Here is a 16,466-nt window from a genome sequence, read left to right on the forward strand (position 1 = left end):
GCTTGGGCCTATGAAACCATCCTTCCATCCTTTATCATATCATGACACCACTGGTCACTACCCTCAGCCATCTTTCTGCTGTCACTGACTCCTCCTAGGATGGAGAACAAAAGCCAAGCATCTCTGTGTATGAGCTTTTTGTTGTTGCTGCTGTTAATTATGGAAGCTGGACAGAGAGACTTGACTCCAACTTCTCCTAAAAACCTAAATGGAAAACAAGATATGTAGGTGTGTTCATGACATCAGTCCTTCCACCCTATGCTCAGGTTGTATATCTTCAATCTAAGAGCTTCCCCCTTTCTTAAATAATTACATTTACATTATTTAAATGATTACATTTACATCATTTAAATAATTTGCAAGTCCCTAAGCTTTCATTAGAAGACAAGCTTAAATGAAGAATGACTATTTTTCCTCAGGATGTAGTCAATCCAATTAAATCCCTAAAAAAACATTTTTACCAGTGTCAGATAGCTGAAATATATGAAGTCCTGGGACCATTCTTTGGTACCAGACTGTTTAATTACTGTGTGGGAAACAAAACAAAATCTCCAAATGAAGCCAGTGTTATTTCATTTATGCTGAAATGGAGTCTTATCATCCCATACCTTTATTGAATGACATTATAAACAGTTCTATTTGAATCTATCAAGCGTAGGAATCTAATGAGGAATATGCAAAAAGCAAATGATATTATAGATCATTCTAAGATTATTAAGACTTCAACAGAAGTTCTATTATTTTGAGATGGTGATAGTTTTCAGTTGGGCAGAATGATCCTCTATGACTATATTTAGAGTGTTGGAAACATTTAATGTAGGGAGAGATTTTAGATTATGGATTCAATAATGTATTTGTTGTCATACCAGCCCAGAGCAGCTGCTAGGACAAACTGGGGTGGGGTGGGGTGGGGAATGGAAGAAAATGTTTGAGTGACTCTGGCTGGAACACATCTTAGTATGAAATTATCCGCTACACAGAAACTCCTTTTTGAAAAGGGGCGTGCATATAGTATTACAGTGGTACCTTTACTTACGAACTTAATTCATTCTGGAGGTCAATTCTTAACCTGAAACTGTTTTTAACTGGAGGCGTGCTTTCCCTAATGGGACCTCTTGCTGCCAGTGCACCGCCAACACACAATTTCAGTTCTCATCCTGGGGCAAAGTTCTCAACTGGAGGTAACTCTTCCAGGTTAGCGAAGTTTGTAACCTGAAGCGTTTGTAACCTGAGGCATTTGTAACTCGAGGTACCACTGTACTTTATCTATAGTACAGTAATACTTCAATATAGCATTATGAAGCTGCATAAATCTATTGGCTTAAAGTGTAAGCCTCTCAGGAAAGTTGCTCTTTGTTTTTAATTGGAACAAGCTTTATTTCCAATACCTTGCAAAGCTTTACTTTGGGTTGATACCGGTACAACAAATGAGCCCAAAGTTAATACCCAAACAGGTATGAATTTCTGGGAATAAATACTAGAATGGATGGACTCTAAATAAAACACCACTGGCACAAGTTACTAAAGAGTTTTCAGATGTAAGTTTTCTTTTGAAAGAAATTTAATATATCGGTTGCACGCCAGTCAGGCCTGATTTAGTATAAGGAAGCTTCATATGTTCCTATTGTGTTTAGATTTCAAGATCTTGTGCATCACAATAATGTTTTTGCTTGTGTGAAGATCATTTTGAGAAATTGCATAGAAATCACCTCCATGATATGAATATCTTCAAGCTAGACATTGAACACTTAAACATGGAAGAACTCTACTACGACATGAGAAATTAGCAGAGAACAATGAGGCAATTTTTCACAATGATATATAAGATGATAAACTAATATCCAGATTAGTAAGGACTAATAAAATTAGTATGGATTACTAGACAGACCTACAATCTAAAGCCTAGATAAAGAATGCTAGATAAAGAAGATTACTACACATCTTCTGCTAAAGTACTTTTAACATTCACTTATCAGAACATAAGAAAAAAAACATGAAATTCTATTGTTTGCCTTATAAAAAAATTAGAATAATGTTAATACATACCTTTCCAATTTCTCAGAAAGGTTATCTGCAGAATCTGTGGCAGGGATTTGATAAATGTCTGATAATTCCAGGCGTTGTCTGTAACCCTTTCTCAAAATCGGTTTTGTCCACCTAATAAATAATAATGTTTTTCTCAGATTAATATCGAGGTATATAAAACACATAATGGGACCCAGGTGGCGCTGTGGGTTAAACCACAGAGTCTAGGGCTTGCTGATCAGAAGGTCAGCGGTTCGAATCCCTGCAACACATACACCTGGGGGAAAAAGCACACACCCAAATACCTAGTGTTCCAAGTGTCCAAGGGACGTTAGGCTTTCTCAAGCCATTTGACAAACCACTTTTGAAACCAAGATTTTCAAAAACAGAATTTGACATGGTATTGTGGGGTTTATTCTTCAACCAATGAAAAGTAAAAGTCTAGCTGGATACACCCAAGCACAAGCTGTGGTCACTCAAAAACTATTATTTGGAGGATAGCCATAATTTATTATAAAGCATAATATATAATACAATAGTGTTGCATGCCACCCCAAAGATTCCAGAAGTTCCAGGCGCTTACTCAGGTTTTTGTTTCCTTGGAATGAGGGACAGCAGAGACTGTGGTGTCTCTATTATATGCGGTTATTTACACATATATACAACTTGAACCTACGATGGAGGGGTTCACAGCATTAACACCTCAAGAGTTCTTGCTTCTCCCATAGTCAAAACGGTTGCATGGTTCTTTGTGTGTATGCCCATTTCCCATTAAACAAGGCACAAAGTACATTCACACACCCAGAGAACTACACTATGTTGTCTTCTTAACCTGGCATACTCTTTTTTGGAATAATTAAAAACTAAAGCTTTTAAAACTTCTCTGCATTAATGCAGACCGTAAAGGGACAGATTTTAAACGTAACGATCAGATATTGCTCCATTTTATGCATAGATGGAACGACAAGCATAAGAAGCCTCACTTTTTAAGAGAGTAACAAAAATGCAAAGAGCTGCAGGGATTAACCCAAAATCCAACATAATGTAGATCAGCCCCAAGCCTTCCAAGCCTGGAACTAAGCAGTGCGGTGTCCCTTTGAGGTACCACACAACTGGGGGGAAATGGTGATCTCCTAACCACATCCAGCTCACAACTGAGGAAGGAGAGAGCTGAAGTTCATCTCACTTAGTTGCAGGTAGTGCAAGCTCCAAAAAAAGAATCCCATGAAGTTTAGTTTACCCCTCACAGAACTAGAGTTCCATGCACCACAAGTATGAAATGTTATAAATGAATAAATTCATGAGAACAAACATCTTTAAAGCAAATTGATGTTTGACGTTTTATTATGTATTATAGTGTGGGTGTGACCCTTCTTCATAAATGTAAACAATTTCCTGTTTCACATCAAAAACCACATTCACAGCATTTGGCATTTACAAAACGGCTAAATTAAAAAGAAAGCATTAAAGGTTTCTGCAAATAGTGCAATATGCAGAAATATTTCACTTTCGAATTAAAGACATGGACCTCCATGATCCTGATTGTTTGGTGACTGAAAATCATTTAAACTTTCAACAACATGCTGGAAATGTCATAAATCATGTTTGCCTATTTCGTACCGTGTATATTTTGGGGAAACAGTCTCTGGTGAGTTGTTACTGCCTCTACCTTTGTTTTCCTTTTCATTAGAATGTAACTAGGCATTGTGCCAGTTTGAAGAAGAAATTAGAATGACTGGTGTGCTGAGCGGCTCTTGCTTCAACCAAAGGATGGGAAAGTACTGTGCGAAACCCAAAAGGGTATTCAAGAATCAACTGCAGCGCCCTTTCACCCAAGGCTGCATTTGAACATGCAGACTGATGAAGAACTGCAAGCCAAGCTAACCTGCAGGCTTTGCACTAAATAATAATGAGACGCTGCACTGTCCCCATTATGATATCCCAACTGGTTTGGGCAGGAGTAGCTGGTGGAGTTCTGTACCAAATTCTTTTTGATTAAAGTGAAGCAGGTTTCCATTTTTATTTTTGTACTGCAACATGCTACTATATAAAACTCATAATTGTGTTATTTGCACGCTAGCAAAATAAGCCGTTTGTTGCTGAAATAACATTGGACAGAAACTGAGCCACTCCTGTTCCATACGGGAAAAGATTCATTCTTCTTCCACCTTGGGATCAAAATGGACCAGGGACTGTTGATTTGAACAACTTGGAATGCTTCTGTATACAGTCCCTGAACAGATATTCTCCACTGACTTCCCACATATCTGTTATCTCTCTGTACACAAGTTGATAATTTAACTATACAGTTTCCTCATAAGAGTCCACTTTTTCCATTTAATAATTCACCTTTTAGTTAACCTTCTCTGCCTCTTCATCATCATCAGGGTAGCTTCCTTATTTTCCCCGGCATAGTGTGTGTTTTCATTACCTTGCGTTTTCCCATTTTTAGGAACCTGCCTTATGTTTTCCGATAGCAGTTTCCCACTTCTGAATATGTATGGCATTTTATGCTTGCAAATTGTGGCTAAATGCCTTCTTCCACAATGGAAGTGACTTTTGAGGGGCCACCTGAAGCTTATGTTGTTTGGTAGCTTGTAGTTTGGTTACAGATTCTATCTGGGCTTCAGCATTCAAAATTCGCCAGGCACATTTGCACCTGGCTATCTGTCACTTGTGACGAAGTGAAGATGCCCAGGCACCAGGATGGCACCTGACATCTCCACCCTCTGGAGGTGCATGCCTCGAGAGCCTTGGATCTTAACTGTTTTCACAGGCTAGCAACACATCCTGTAGAATTCTATCCATTACAGTACATTTTATCTGCACAATCAGAGTGCATTTCAGGAACTGACAAGTCATTTTGAAAAATACGACTGGCCCCAAAATGGCAACTAGGCATTCTGTTTTAGCAACTGTAACCCTAGTTTAAGGAGCCATTTGGCACCCAGTTTATATACCTGAGTTTCTAACACTGCTGAGCTTTTAGATGTAAATGCTACTTCCATAGATGTTTCCAATTCTATACTTCTGGTCCATGTCAGGTGCCATTTTGCAGGTCTCACTATTCACAAACTTTCACTGGGGGGTGAGGAATACGAGCCTAGCAAATAAGTCTATGAATGAGGACCATTGAACCACAGAATATTCAAGTTGCCAGTCAAATCTGGTGGGAAGAGGATATGAATTAAGAGAGAGGAAATTGGTCAGCTTGAGTCCCTAACAACTTATAGCAGAGGAGAGCAGACTTTAAGTTTATAGGATCTACTACATTTTTCTAGGACACTAACAGCAAAAGGCATCCATTATAGAACATGGTGCCCCTAGTACCAGCTGAATGCCAGGATATATTTTTAGAACTAGAACACTCACATCTTTTCCTTATTACCTCAAGCTTTCTTAATTTCAGCAGTCTAATTTAACAGGTGAGTCATTTCATTATTACTGTACTAATGTTAAATAATTGGAGGTCAGAAACCCTTATTAATCTACTGCAGGCTTCCTCAAACTCGGCCCTCCAGATGTTTTTTGCCTACAACTCCCATGATCCCTAGCTAGCAGGACCAGTGGTCAGGGATGATGGGAATTGTAGTCTCAAACACCTGGAGGGCCAAGTTTGAGGAAGCTTGATCTACTGCAAATCATCCAGAGATGCACCAATACATTCCAATCTACTGGCCAGGTCCTGATGTTGAGCCTGCAACATTCTATACACATCATAGCAAAGGAATATTTCATGAAAGATAATCCTCCGAGTACCCCGAGCATACTAATCCGTTCCTGCTCCAGAGGTTGGGGGTATACTACAACAAATATGAAGTGCTTCCAAGCATGAAAAACACCATATAAATCAGGTGTGAGCAGCCTGTGTCATGGCAGATGTTGCTGGACATCATCCCTGACCACCAGCCAAGCTGTCCAAGACTGATGGAAGTTAGAATCCAACAACATTTGAAGGGCCATAGGTTAACCACCCAATATAAACATTAAGCATTACTAGCAAGTTGTAACACTTTGCTCCCCTCTCAGTTTGTTGTATGCTGGTCTGGTGCCAAAGCCCAGCAGCAAGGCAGGTCAGGGGTTCCAGGACCATGGATAGCTCCATGAGAACAACTTGCTCCAACAGAGTTTTGAGAGCAGGAGGAGGCCTTCCCAACGTCTGCCTCCAGACTAACTCGTGTAGACTCCTTCAGACTTCCTCTTGTTGGCTGGACCCCCTTCTGGAGAACTCGAGGTTTTTAAAGGACCAACCCTCTTGCCTGGAGAGGGGCACTCTTCCATTCCATAGCCTGGTGACCAATAAGATACTGTGAGAAGAATTCGGATCCTCAGGAGAAGATGCAGGTGAGAACCCTGGCTTTGGACATTTAGAGCCCAGTGGTGGGGTGGGAGGTTCTCTGGTGGCTCCTGACAGCCTCAGGCACAGTGATCTCCAGATGTTCAGCATCCTTGAGCATTATGTAATGTGATGGTGTAAGTCAATTATAAACCTAGTTTGCAGCATAATTAAATAAGGAGATTATATGGTGAGCCTTGGTGAGATAGATCAAAACCAGCTCGATATCATTTTATAAATTTCCAATTTTTATAACTGATAGTCCTTGGCTCCTTGTGAAGGATGGATAGGATATAAATGCAATAAATAAATAAAATATCAAGAGGCTCTCTGCTCCTGTACCATGGGGAAATCAAATTGTTAAACAAGGAAAAAATGCACTAAATTAGCACATACTTCCATGTTACTGACTGACATTTAAAGGAACCCTTTTCTGGAGGAACCTTTAGAGCTGTCATAGTCTTGCCAGTCACGACGGATGTTATTACAAGCACATACTCAAGAGAGCTCAGCAGGGAACAAGGGTGTTATATAGGTAAAAGAAGGAAAACAAGTTCCACCTCTTCTTTTCAATGCCTGGTAACAAAATACACCTCACAAGAATGATACAAGGCTCTCACGTACATGGGATATTGTCCATAGCTGCCAAGTTATCCCTTTTTTTAAGGGATTTTCCATTATGCTGAATAGGCTTCCTCGCGAGAAAAGGGAAAACTTGGCAGCTATGATATTGTCTTAACTTTACTTTGATTTGTTTAATAGCTGCAAGGGTGTTTTCTCTCTCTCTCCCTTTAAAAGCATTTCCTCTCTTTGCCGCTGTCTTTGGAGTTGTTGGTTTTAAGTCCTGTTCAGCCTCCTGCATTATTCATAGCTGTCAAGTTTTCCCTTTTCTCGCGAGGAAGCCTATTCAGCATAAGGGAATTTCCCTTTAAAAAAGGGAGAACTTGACAGCTATGATTATAACTTCTACAAGGGAAACTTATTTCACGTGCAGATCTTTCCTGCTCCTATAGGTTTTAATCACGGCTTTCGTAAGTTTCCCATCACAGCAGGGACAATCCCTCTCCCCACATTTAAATGCCCAGTGTTCCAATAATCACTACTACTAAGAAACTTCACATACTTGACATAAATAGCTGCCAGAGATCTATTCCAGCATGCGAATAATGAGTCATCCGACAGGTAGTATAGCCAGCCTTCCGGCTTCCCTCTTCTTCAGGTACATGAAGGTGCCTGCTATAGAAATTGGCATGGCAAGAACATTATTGTGGCCCATCTTGATTATGGAACTTGATCCTTGGCAAATGCTGCAAGGTGTTCCTAGGCAGTGTCTCTCACTGGTAATTTCAGAGATATGCTGAGTAATTGCAACAACCTTTGGACTTTTTGAGGAAACTACAATCTGTGCTCTAAACTGGAAGTGGGGGAGGGAGAAGGAGAAAGGTTTTCTACTTCCTTGCAGAGCATTTTCTGCCCATCTTACCTTTTTTAACATCTGTCTGCAAGGAAACTAGTCAGCACTAGTTCTGGCCCTTCCTCAAGCTACTAGGGTGATGCTATGGAGAGCCAACAAACACCTCACACAGAGCCTGCGCAGTGGCGCACTGTCTCGCCAGAGTGGTACATGCGCTGGTTATCTGCTGCTTGGACTACTGCAGTGCACTCTACCTGGGGCTACCTTTGAAGGTGACTCAGAAACTACAATCAATCCAGAATACAGCATCTACACTGGTGACTGGGAGTGACAAGGACCATATAACACCAGTCCTAAAAGATATTCACTGGCTCCCAGTACATTTCCGAGCACAGTATAAAGTTTTGGTGCTGACCTTGGCTCTGTATACCTGAAGGAGCGTCTCCACCCCCATCGTTCAGCCTGGACACAGAAATCCAGCTGCGAGGGCCTTCTGGTGGTCCCCTCACTGCGAGAAGTGATGGTGTGAGAGGGGTAAAATACTGTTGTGTTTGTGTTAATCATTGCACTAGCACAAGCATTTAGTTGAATACCACCGTATAACTTTAGGCAGCGACCTTGACAGTCATGGAAAATCAGCCAGTTCAGTGCAAACAGTATCCCTGAAAGATGGTCACCCAGCCTCTGCTTAAACTTCCAGAAAAGGAGAGGTCACTATGGTAGCTCCTGAGGCAGCTTGTTCAACTGCTCTTGCTATTGGAATGTTGCCTTTTTTTGTGTTTTGTTGAAATCTGCTTCTTATTCAAAAACCATATTGTGATTATCCCATATTTCTCTGCCACAGACAAGGGATTAACGAAAATGCTGTTCATTTACATAAGTCACCTGCAGACTTTTTGAGTGCTTCCTGAAAGCTCTGCTTGTGGCACATTATGGGTCAGATTGGAACAGGATGTTCCGGGAAATGATTTGGGTGGGTGGCCAGCGATGGATTGAACTAGATGGCATTTTGGTTGATTGCAGCTGTACGATTCTGTGAAATGGATACACGAGATAACTATCTGTTTAGGAGAACAGAAGCTGTTACTCTGCATCCTGGCTGCCAGCACCCTCACTCTTTCTTGAGCACTCGTTTCATTCAGATTCTAAAAACTAATGTTGTGTTTTATAAAGGTAAAGGTAAAGGGACCCCTGGCCATTAGGTCCAGTCGTGACCGACTCTGGGGTTGCGCGCTCATCTCGCATTATTGGCCGAGGGAGCCGGCGTACAGCTTCCAGGTCATGTGGCCAGCATGGCAAAGCCGCTTCTGGCAAACCAGAGCAGCACATGGAAACGGCTGTTTACCTTCCCGCTGTAGCGGTTCCTATTTATCTACTTGCATTTTGACGTGCTTTCGAACTGCTGGGTTGGCAGGAGCTGGGACCAAGCAATGGGAGCTCACCCCGTCACAGGGATTCGAACCGCTGACCTTCTGATCAGCAAGCCCTAGGCTCAGTGGTTTAACCGCAGCGCCACCTGGGTCCCCTGTTGTGTTTTATAGTAGTAATTAAATTTAACACCGAAGTGCTTGTAAGACAAAACCTTTGAGTAATAGGCCAGTGAAAAGGTGATAAAATAAATGCAAATATATGCATCATTTGTTATCTGTATTTTCTCTCTCCAAAGTTGTGCCAGCTCTCAAGTGTTATTTGGAAATGAAAATCTTTAGCTATAATAATAAAAATAACTATGTGTTTTCATGGAGCAATATTCAGTGTTCAGTTTGAAACACAAGGACCCTAACCTTAATAAGAGTCATTCAGCAGAAAAGACTAGGCATTATTTATCGTTCTTTTTATTTTGGTTAGTGTCTAGAGAATCTAAATGTATTACTATGTAAGCAATTCAGTCTCTTCAGAAGAATGCTCATTTCTCAGTAGTAATGAAGAACCTGATTTCATAAGCTAAATGAAATGGATATTTCAAAATATTGTAATATTTACTTGATCTCTTTGCATAAAATACGCTAAACAAGATAGAGGAATGGCAGCCCATAAACTTTCATAGAACGGGCATACACATGAAAGTTCCATAGCATTTAACTACTTTTACCTCCAAGTAGTTGTCATTATTTAAAGCATTGTAGGAAAGGCACAACACTTCTGGTAGAATGTCACACCTCTGCTTATCTAAATACCTACATAAAACATTTCTAACATCCATAGCTACATTTCAGAGCTAAAGTAGCATTAAAAGTAGCTATATTTATTTTGGTTGCATCCTTGATCATTTTCAAGCAGGTCTATGTAAAAATTCATATTGCTTGTTGGTTACAAAAATGAGGATCTGTAACTCTGTGGTGGGACACATGCTTTGCAAGTATATTGGCACTGGCGGAGGAAGTGGTGCAGTAGGTGCAGTCCGCCCCGGGTGTCATCCCTGAGGGGGGATGAAATTGCCGTGCCGCCCCCTGGGATGCCAGCTGTGGGCAGCGCCCCTCTGGGACGATCCCCCCCCCATGTGGCTAGCCCCACCCCTGGGTGCCAGAGCAGCTAGCTCTGCCTCTGTATATTGGTCCTGGTTCAAAATCCCCAGTATTTCCAGTTAGAGGATTTCAGATAGCAGAGGCTTTGGTGAGCTACTGCCTATATTATATTGGCTTAGTCCAGATGTGGTTGGACTATAACCCCATCAAACTCAGGAATAATGGCAAATAGTCATAGACAATAGAGTTTGTGGTTGAACATCAGAGGACTCATTTGGCTTTCGTGAAAATGATGTTTATGCTTGTGTACTTTATAAGCAAAGAATTCTGTCTTCAGATCTGTAAGCAAAGAATTTTACTGCCACTAGCTAGCTGAAAAGCATAATGATAACGAATACTTTTATCACTGGATTCTTGCTTGCTTGCTTGCTTGCTCCCTAGAGATATTTAGCTTTGCAGCTTACCTAGAAATTTTGGCACAATTAATTCAAGCAGTCCCTCAATGAGTTTCAGCACATTTTACTGTATTGAGATTGGCACTCTGCAAATCTAATTCTTCACAATTAAAACAAGTCTGCATTGGTCATAGGACAGGAAGAACGTCTGAGCAGGAACTGCTGTAATTGCTTTTGAAATAATAATAATAATAGCATTTTCTTTCACACTACTTTATTCAAAAGGTGAGCCACTGCAATTGAAGCCTGAAATTTCACATATGTGTTACCAGTCATCAGGCAAATGCACATAGCTGTCATCAAGCAAAACATCAGTCTCATCCCCCTTTGTTGTTTTATCTGACTAAAGCCAGTTAAGGGTGTGTTAGGATGTGGTAACTATCTTGAGCAAGAGTTTTCTTTTTCTTTTTCGTAGTTTCCTCGTTTGCTGTTCCACTGAAACTGTCAAGTTCCTAATAGTAATATTAATTGCAGAAACTATCTTTTCATTAATTCTTTTGATCCAACATACCAAACCTTGGGATGTTCATTCCAACTTAGGGTTCTACTGCAGTAACATGAATAATTGTGAATATCAGGAAACTAATCATCAATGTTTTATTTAAGATTACTGTAAGATTACTGATTCTTCTTCCCCAGAAACAAAGCCCACTGGATTTGATTAAAGAGTAGATCTCTCTCTCCCTCTCTCCCCCCGCCCCCACTAAAAGCTTCTTGGTATCAGACAAAGTTCTTGGTATCAGTAAAATACTGATGAGAGTATGGCAGGGCTGGGGTATGAGCAACAAAAGCAGTGAAAAGGTAGAACTAGTAATGTTACAATGCTATGTGATGCTTTGAATACAAAAGCAAGTTAATTTACAACGAATGCTTATCAAGTCTGGGTAGAGTCCTTTTTCACCCAATCGTCACATGCTCATGTTCTGAATCACAGAAACCAAGTGGAAAACTTGCCTTCAAATACTACTTGAGGCTAGTGCTATCATCAGAATGGCAAAGGACAATTAAAGAGATGGGACTTTTTAAAAAACAAAAACATTTAGTATGTATTACATCATTTTGCTATTTTTAGAATGGAAAAAAGAGAGGTGTATATATGAAAACAATCTAGCCACACACAAGTGCAGTTTCGATGCCTTGCAGTGTAATGTTTATTATGTAAATTCATTGTTTGTATTGTTTTAATGTTTGCATGTTATTGTTCATTGGTAGGCATGCTAAAAATAAAACAAGAAATAGAAAATTAACCTACGTCATATTTTGGATACCTGACTTTCAACAATAAGACTTACATGTTAGGGTACTGCTGTTATTTTTAAAAAAGGAAATAGCATTTGATAGTTTGTCTTACAGCTTTTGAAAATGAAGGGATGAAAGCCCACTTCTATGGGTATATATAATCAAAACAAGGCCCATTTGTCCCTGTGGTTTACATACATGTAAGTGCCATCGGATTACGTGCTTAAACTTATAATTCTAAAGACAGGTATGGTAAGGTATGAGCTAGAGTTGTCAAGTGACAGGAAATCATTAGTTTTGTCAATCTATCAAGCAATCAGTCAATCAATCACCGAATCTGTATACAATTGGATATGGGGAAAATAATGGTTTGGATCAACACATTCCCACAGGTGTCAGTGCACCCACCAGAATCTCCTATGGTGCCTGGAAAAGGTCTCAGTACAGATCCCCTCAAGAATCCACAATGCATGAGAGACTGTTCTTCTACTCAGTTCCTGTACAGACTGGATTGACCTCTCCTACATTGAACCACTCCATTACCTTAAACATGTCCACATTTTACTGGATGCCAAGACTGAACATCTGTTCCAAACTAAGGAGAGATGCGAATAACTTCTCCCTGTGAGCAAGTACGGTACAGCACAGAGGCTGATCTAGGGACCTTCTTATTTCACCAATGGAGGAAGCTGATGGGGGGGGGAATCCCCACACAATTTTGTGCTCCTGTTTCTTTTTCTGCTCTTTTAGATATGACAGCCGTTTTGTGTGACGCTGCACACATACCCCACGGTAGCCATTTTGTGACTGGCGCCCACGGCACTTTCTTAAATCCCAGTTGCACTGACTGGCACCCAAAGATCAATTGCAGTCCTTGCATAAAATCTTTTGACATAGGAAAGGAGCAGAGTTTGCCTTTATGGTGGTGGCGGGGAGAACCCTTCAGTAGGAGATACAGATTATCCATATTATTCCTTTCATGCATACACAACACCTAACATGCATAGATTAAAATGCACTGTCGGCCCTATATAAAATGATCACATGCCCTCCCTTTCTGCCCTTGGCCACTATGAATCCATGCCTTACATAGTCTGGACTCACTGCTACTCTCCTTCTGCCTTTTCATGATGTCAGGAAGAATGGGGAAGTGTTAGAGAGTATTCAGTCTTGAAATACACCCTAAAGTGGGGGTAGCCAACATGATGCTTCCTAGTTCAGCTCCAGCCAATGTGGTGCTCTGCCATCATCCCTGACCATTGGGTATGCTGGTTGAGGCCTATGGGAACTGTAGTCCAACAATGTCTGGAGGACATGACATTACCTACCCTTTTCATAGGTAAAGGTAAAGGGACCCCTGACCATTAGGTCCAGTCCATTAGGTCCCTTTTCATAAAACATCTCAATTACTCCAGTAGCCACTCCCATGTCCACAAAGTCATGGTGATTCATTAAACAGAGGTAAACCAGTAGACATTTTCGCCTTTCCTCCAATGCATGTTTATGAGTGGAGAATATTCTGATCTCTAATTGTGTAAGTACAGAACTGGGGATGATAGCTGTTTTGGGTTAATAAAGGATTGTTATCATACAAATGTGCCCTTAAATCACATCCTGTACCTTGGCATTATTCCTACCCAAGGTCACCACCTTTTAACCAGGCATATTATATAGACAGACCAGCCATTCAATATGTCATCAGATTCAAATGAATCAAATCACCACGTTCCCTCTCTTCCCCGTCTTCTCTCCATGCACACCCAAGTGGGAGGAAAGAAACCTCCTTGGGAAGGGTGATTTTGAGCTGGAAAACAAGTGTGGAATGTAAGAACACAAAAAAGATCCAGCTGTTTCAAACAATAAGTCCATCTGGTCCAGTATTCTGCTTTCCACAGAAGATAGCCAAATCCCTCAAAAAGCCCACCAGCACTCTTGAAGACAACAACCCCCTCTCACTGTTGCTATCCAGGAACTACTATTGAGTGATATAATGCCACATCTTGCGGCAGCAAATTCCATAAATTAATTGCATACAGTACTACTCTCTTTTGTCTGCCCTGTACCAAGTGTAAATCAATTTCCTTTGATGGCCACAGTCTTAGTATTAATCTCATTTTCCACACAATGCAAGGAAAAGAGTCAAGTAGCCTCTCCTCACCATCAGATGTGGTCTGTGCAGTGTGTCTCTTGGCTTTAAAGCAAACAAAACAATACAGTATGTAGGATGGAATCAGGGAACTCACCCTAAGGATCACATAAGATTTGTGACCATGACCTGAACATATGAAGAGTCCCTGCTGGATCAGGCCAATGGCCCACCTGGTCCAGCATCCTGCTCTCACAGTGGCCAAGCAGATGCCTCTAGAAAACCCACAAGCAGTACCTTAACACAGGAGCACTTTGTCCTCCTGCACTTTCTGGTAACTGGTATTCAGAAAAGTAATGCCTCCTTAGTAGCCATTGATAGACTCATCCTCCACCTGAAGGCACAGGATGAAGCCATCTTGGTGAAGCTAAGCAAATTTTGATCTGGTCAGTGATGGGATGGGAGACCAAGCAGGAACCTCAGGTATGTGAATCATGAGCTCAGTGATAAAAAGATTGATGGGGTGTCAACAACTTGAATAAAATATTGGTGGGCCAGTTTAAGCCCTGCCCTGCATAATCGATCACATGACACAGTGTACACACTAATAATAATTATTATTTATTTATTTATTTATATGCCACTCACCTGACTAGGTTACCCCAGCCACTCTGGGTGGCTTCCAACAAATTAAAACACATTACAGTAAGACATCAAGCATTAAAAACCTTCCCTATACAGGGCTGCCTTCAGATGTCTTCTGAAAGTCAAGTTAGTTGTTTATTTCCTTGACATCCGATGGGAGGGAAATGCCAATAAATTTGGGGGGCCCTAAAATGTTTGGGGGGGCAAAAGGACCTTGGTCCCTAGGAGTTGGCTCCTATGAAACAAATAACATATTTAGTTTATGATTGTGCTCTTAATTATTACTGTAAAATGTAATGGTTTGGAGATCAGACTGCAAGTTCAGTCACTTTTGGGGGTAAGATTGGTGCCAGCCGTTTCTGAATGAGCACGCATAGCATCAGCCTGTATGGATTTCAGGTCGACCTTTAGGGGCCTCGCACCTGAGAGCTGGGAACACTTTGCAGCACCCAGTAGGTGGGACAGCCCGACCCCTGTTGCCAGGCAAATAAATCCCTGCTTGCGGGCCGATTTGTCCTCAGAATTACGTCGGCCAGTCCCAGAATGCGCAACAAGCAGATGCCGCAAGCGAGCAAAAAGCCATCGAACTGATGATCCGTTCTATACTAGCCTAATAGGTCAAAAGTTAGGAGCCTTTGCGCCTCGGCGCTTCACTCAGCAAAAGGAAAAGCTCAGCACACAAAGGACGAAGGCGGAGAGAGGGGGGTCCTCCTCCTCCTCCTGGAACAAACCCTTATTTCCCTCTCCCTTTGCCAACTGTTTTCAAGGCTCATTACTGGCATCTCAGGCAGCGCGATGGTATTTGCCAAGTCGAAAGGCTCGCTGTGCTCCCCTGCCTGCTGAAGCAGGGGGAGATAGGAGATAGCTCGCCATGCCAGCGGTTAACCATTTCAGGCTTTGACAGGACGAAGGCGAGCAATGACAACAGTAAATTGTCCCCGTGGAAACCGAGCAGCTGCCCTGAGGCGCGCCGTCGCCCCCGAGGTTTCGTCGCAGTGTGGAAAGGGTCGGGTTGGAAAGGGGAAACTCCACCCCCACTCCCACCCCACCCCGGTGGGCGCGCGCGACCCGATGCAGCGATCGGCGCCCCCGGTTTCCCGCGCGAACGCTAATCTGCCTCTCCATCTGGTCCCCTCAGCTTCGCCGGCGCGCGCTCTTCCTTCCTTCCTTCCTCGCTCTCGCCCACCACCCGCCAGCAGCACGTGCCCGCTCAGGCGGCGGCCACTCACCTGAAGAAAAGTTTGGAGAAGACGTTCGCCTTCTCCAGAGGCGACCTCTGCATGGTCTTTCACCGTCCAGGCTGCTGTGCGCAGCGGACACCAAAGGAAGAGGGTGGGCGCGGCGGGGCCGGTGAGGGGAGGGGGAGAGAGTTCGCCTCTCGAGGAACCGCGCCGTTTAGACTCTTGCCTCCGAATTGGGAAAGGGGGAAGGGGGGAGAGAAGTGAAGTCGTCCTCGCTGTTGGCCCTGCGTTCTCCCACCTTATCCTGCCTCAGGTCACCGCCTCCCTCTTTCTCCTGCCCCTCTCCCCGCCTCTGCGCGCCCGTTCGGCTTCTTAAGCCTGCCCTCGCCTTCCCGCCCCGTACTCCACCTCACGCGGACCAACATCCTCCCAAAGGAATCGCTCCTTAACAAAAAATAAAAACTGGCGCGCGCCAAGAGAAGCGCCCCGCGCCAGGTGCCTCTCCAGGCGGAGCGAGCGCTCTTCAGTCCCGGGGAAGAAGCCTCTGAGACGAGTCGTCGTTCCCGCCACACACACACACACCCTCCACCGCCCAGCCTCGTTCCCTTTGCCGAGCCAAC

The 16,466-nt window shown here is 42.6% G+C and overlaps 1 protein-coding gene across 4 annotated transcripts in view; it reads right to left on the minus strand.

Moving 5' to 3' along the window:
- Nucleotides 1-16,466, minus strand: part of CFTR (CF transmembrane conductance regulator) — a 98,242-nt gene that overhangs the window by 77,622 nt on the left and 4,154 nt on the right. For 3 of the 4 annotated variants that reach the window (XM_088676503.1, XM_035127373.3, XM_088676502.1), the window contains exons 1-2: nucleotides 15,895-16,176; nucleotides 2,047-2,157 (exon numbers count right to left, since the gene is read on the minus strand). In XM_088676503.1, the coding sequence (XP_088532629.1) occupies nucleotides 2,047-2,157; nucleotides 15,895-15,947 (164 nt within the window). In that variant the 5' untranslated portion in view covers nucleotides 15,948-16,176. Of the gene's footprint in view, nucleotides 1-2,046; nucleotides 2,158-15,894; nucleotides 16,177-16,466 lie in introns of those variants that run through there. The other variant, XM_060279580.2, reaches the window with a different exon arrangement.

This window comes from Zootoca vivipara, chromosome 9, assembly GCF_965207765.1.
Source record: "Zootoca vivipara chromosome 9, rZooViv2.hap1.1, whole genome shotgun sequence".
NCBI lineage: Eukaryota > Metazoa > Chordata > Lepidosauria > Squamata > Lacertidae > Zootoca > Zootoca vivipara.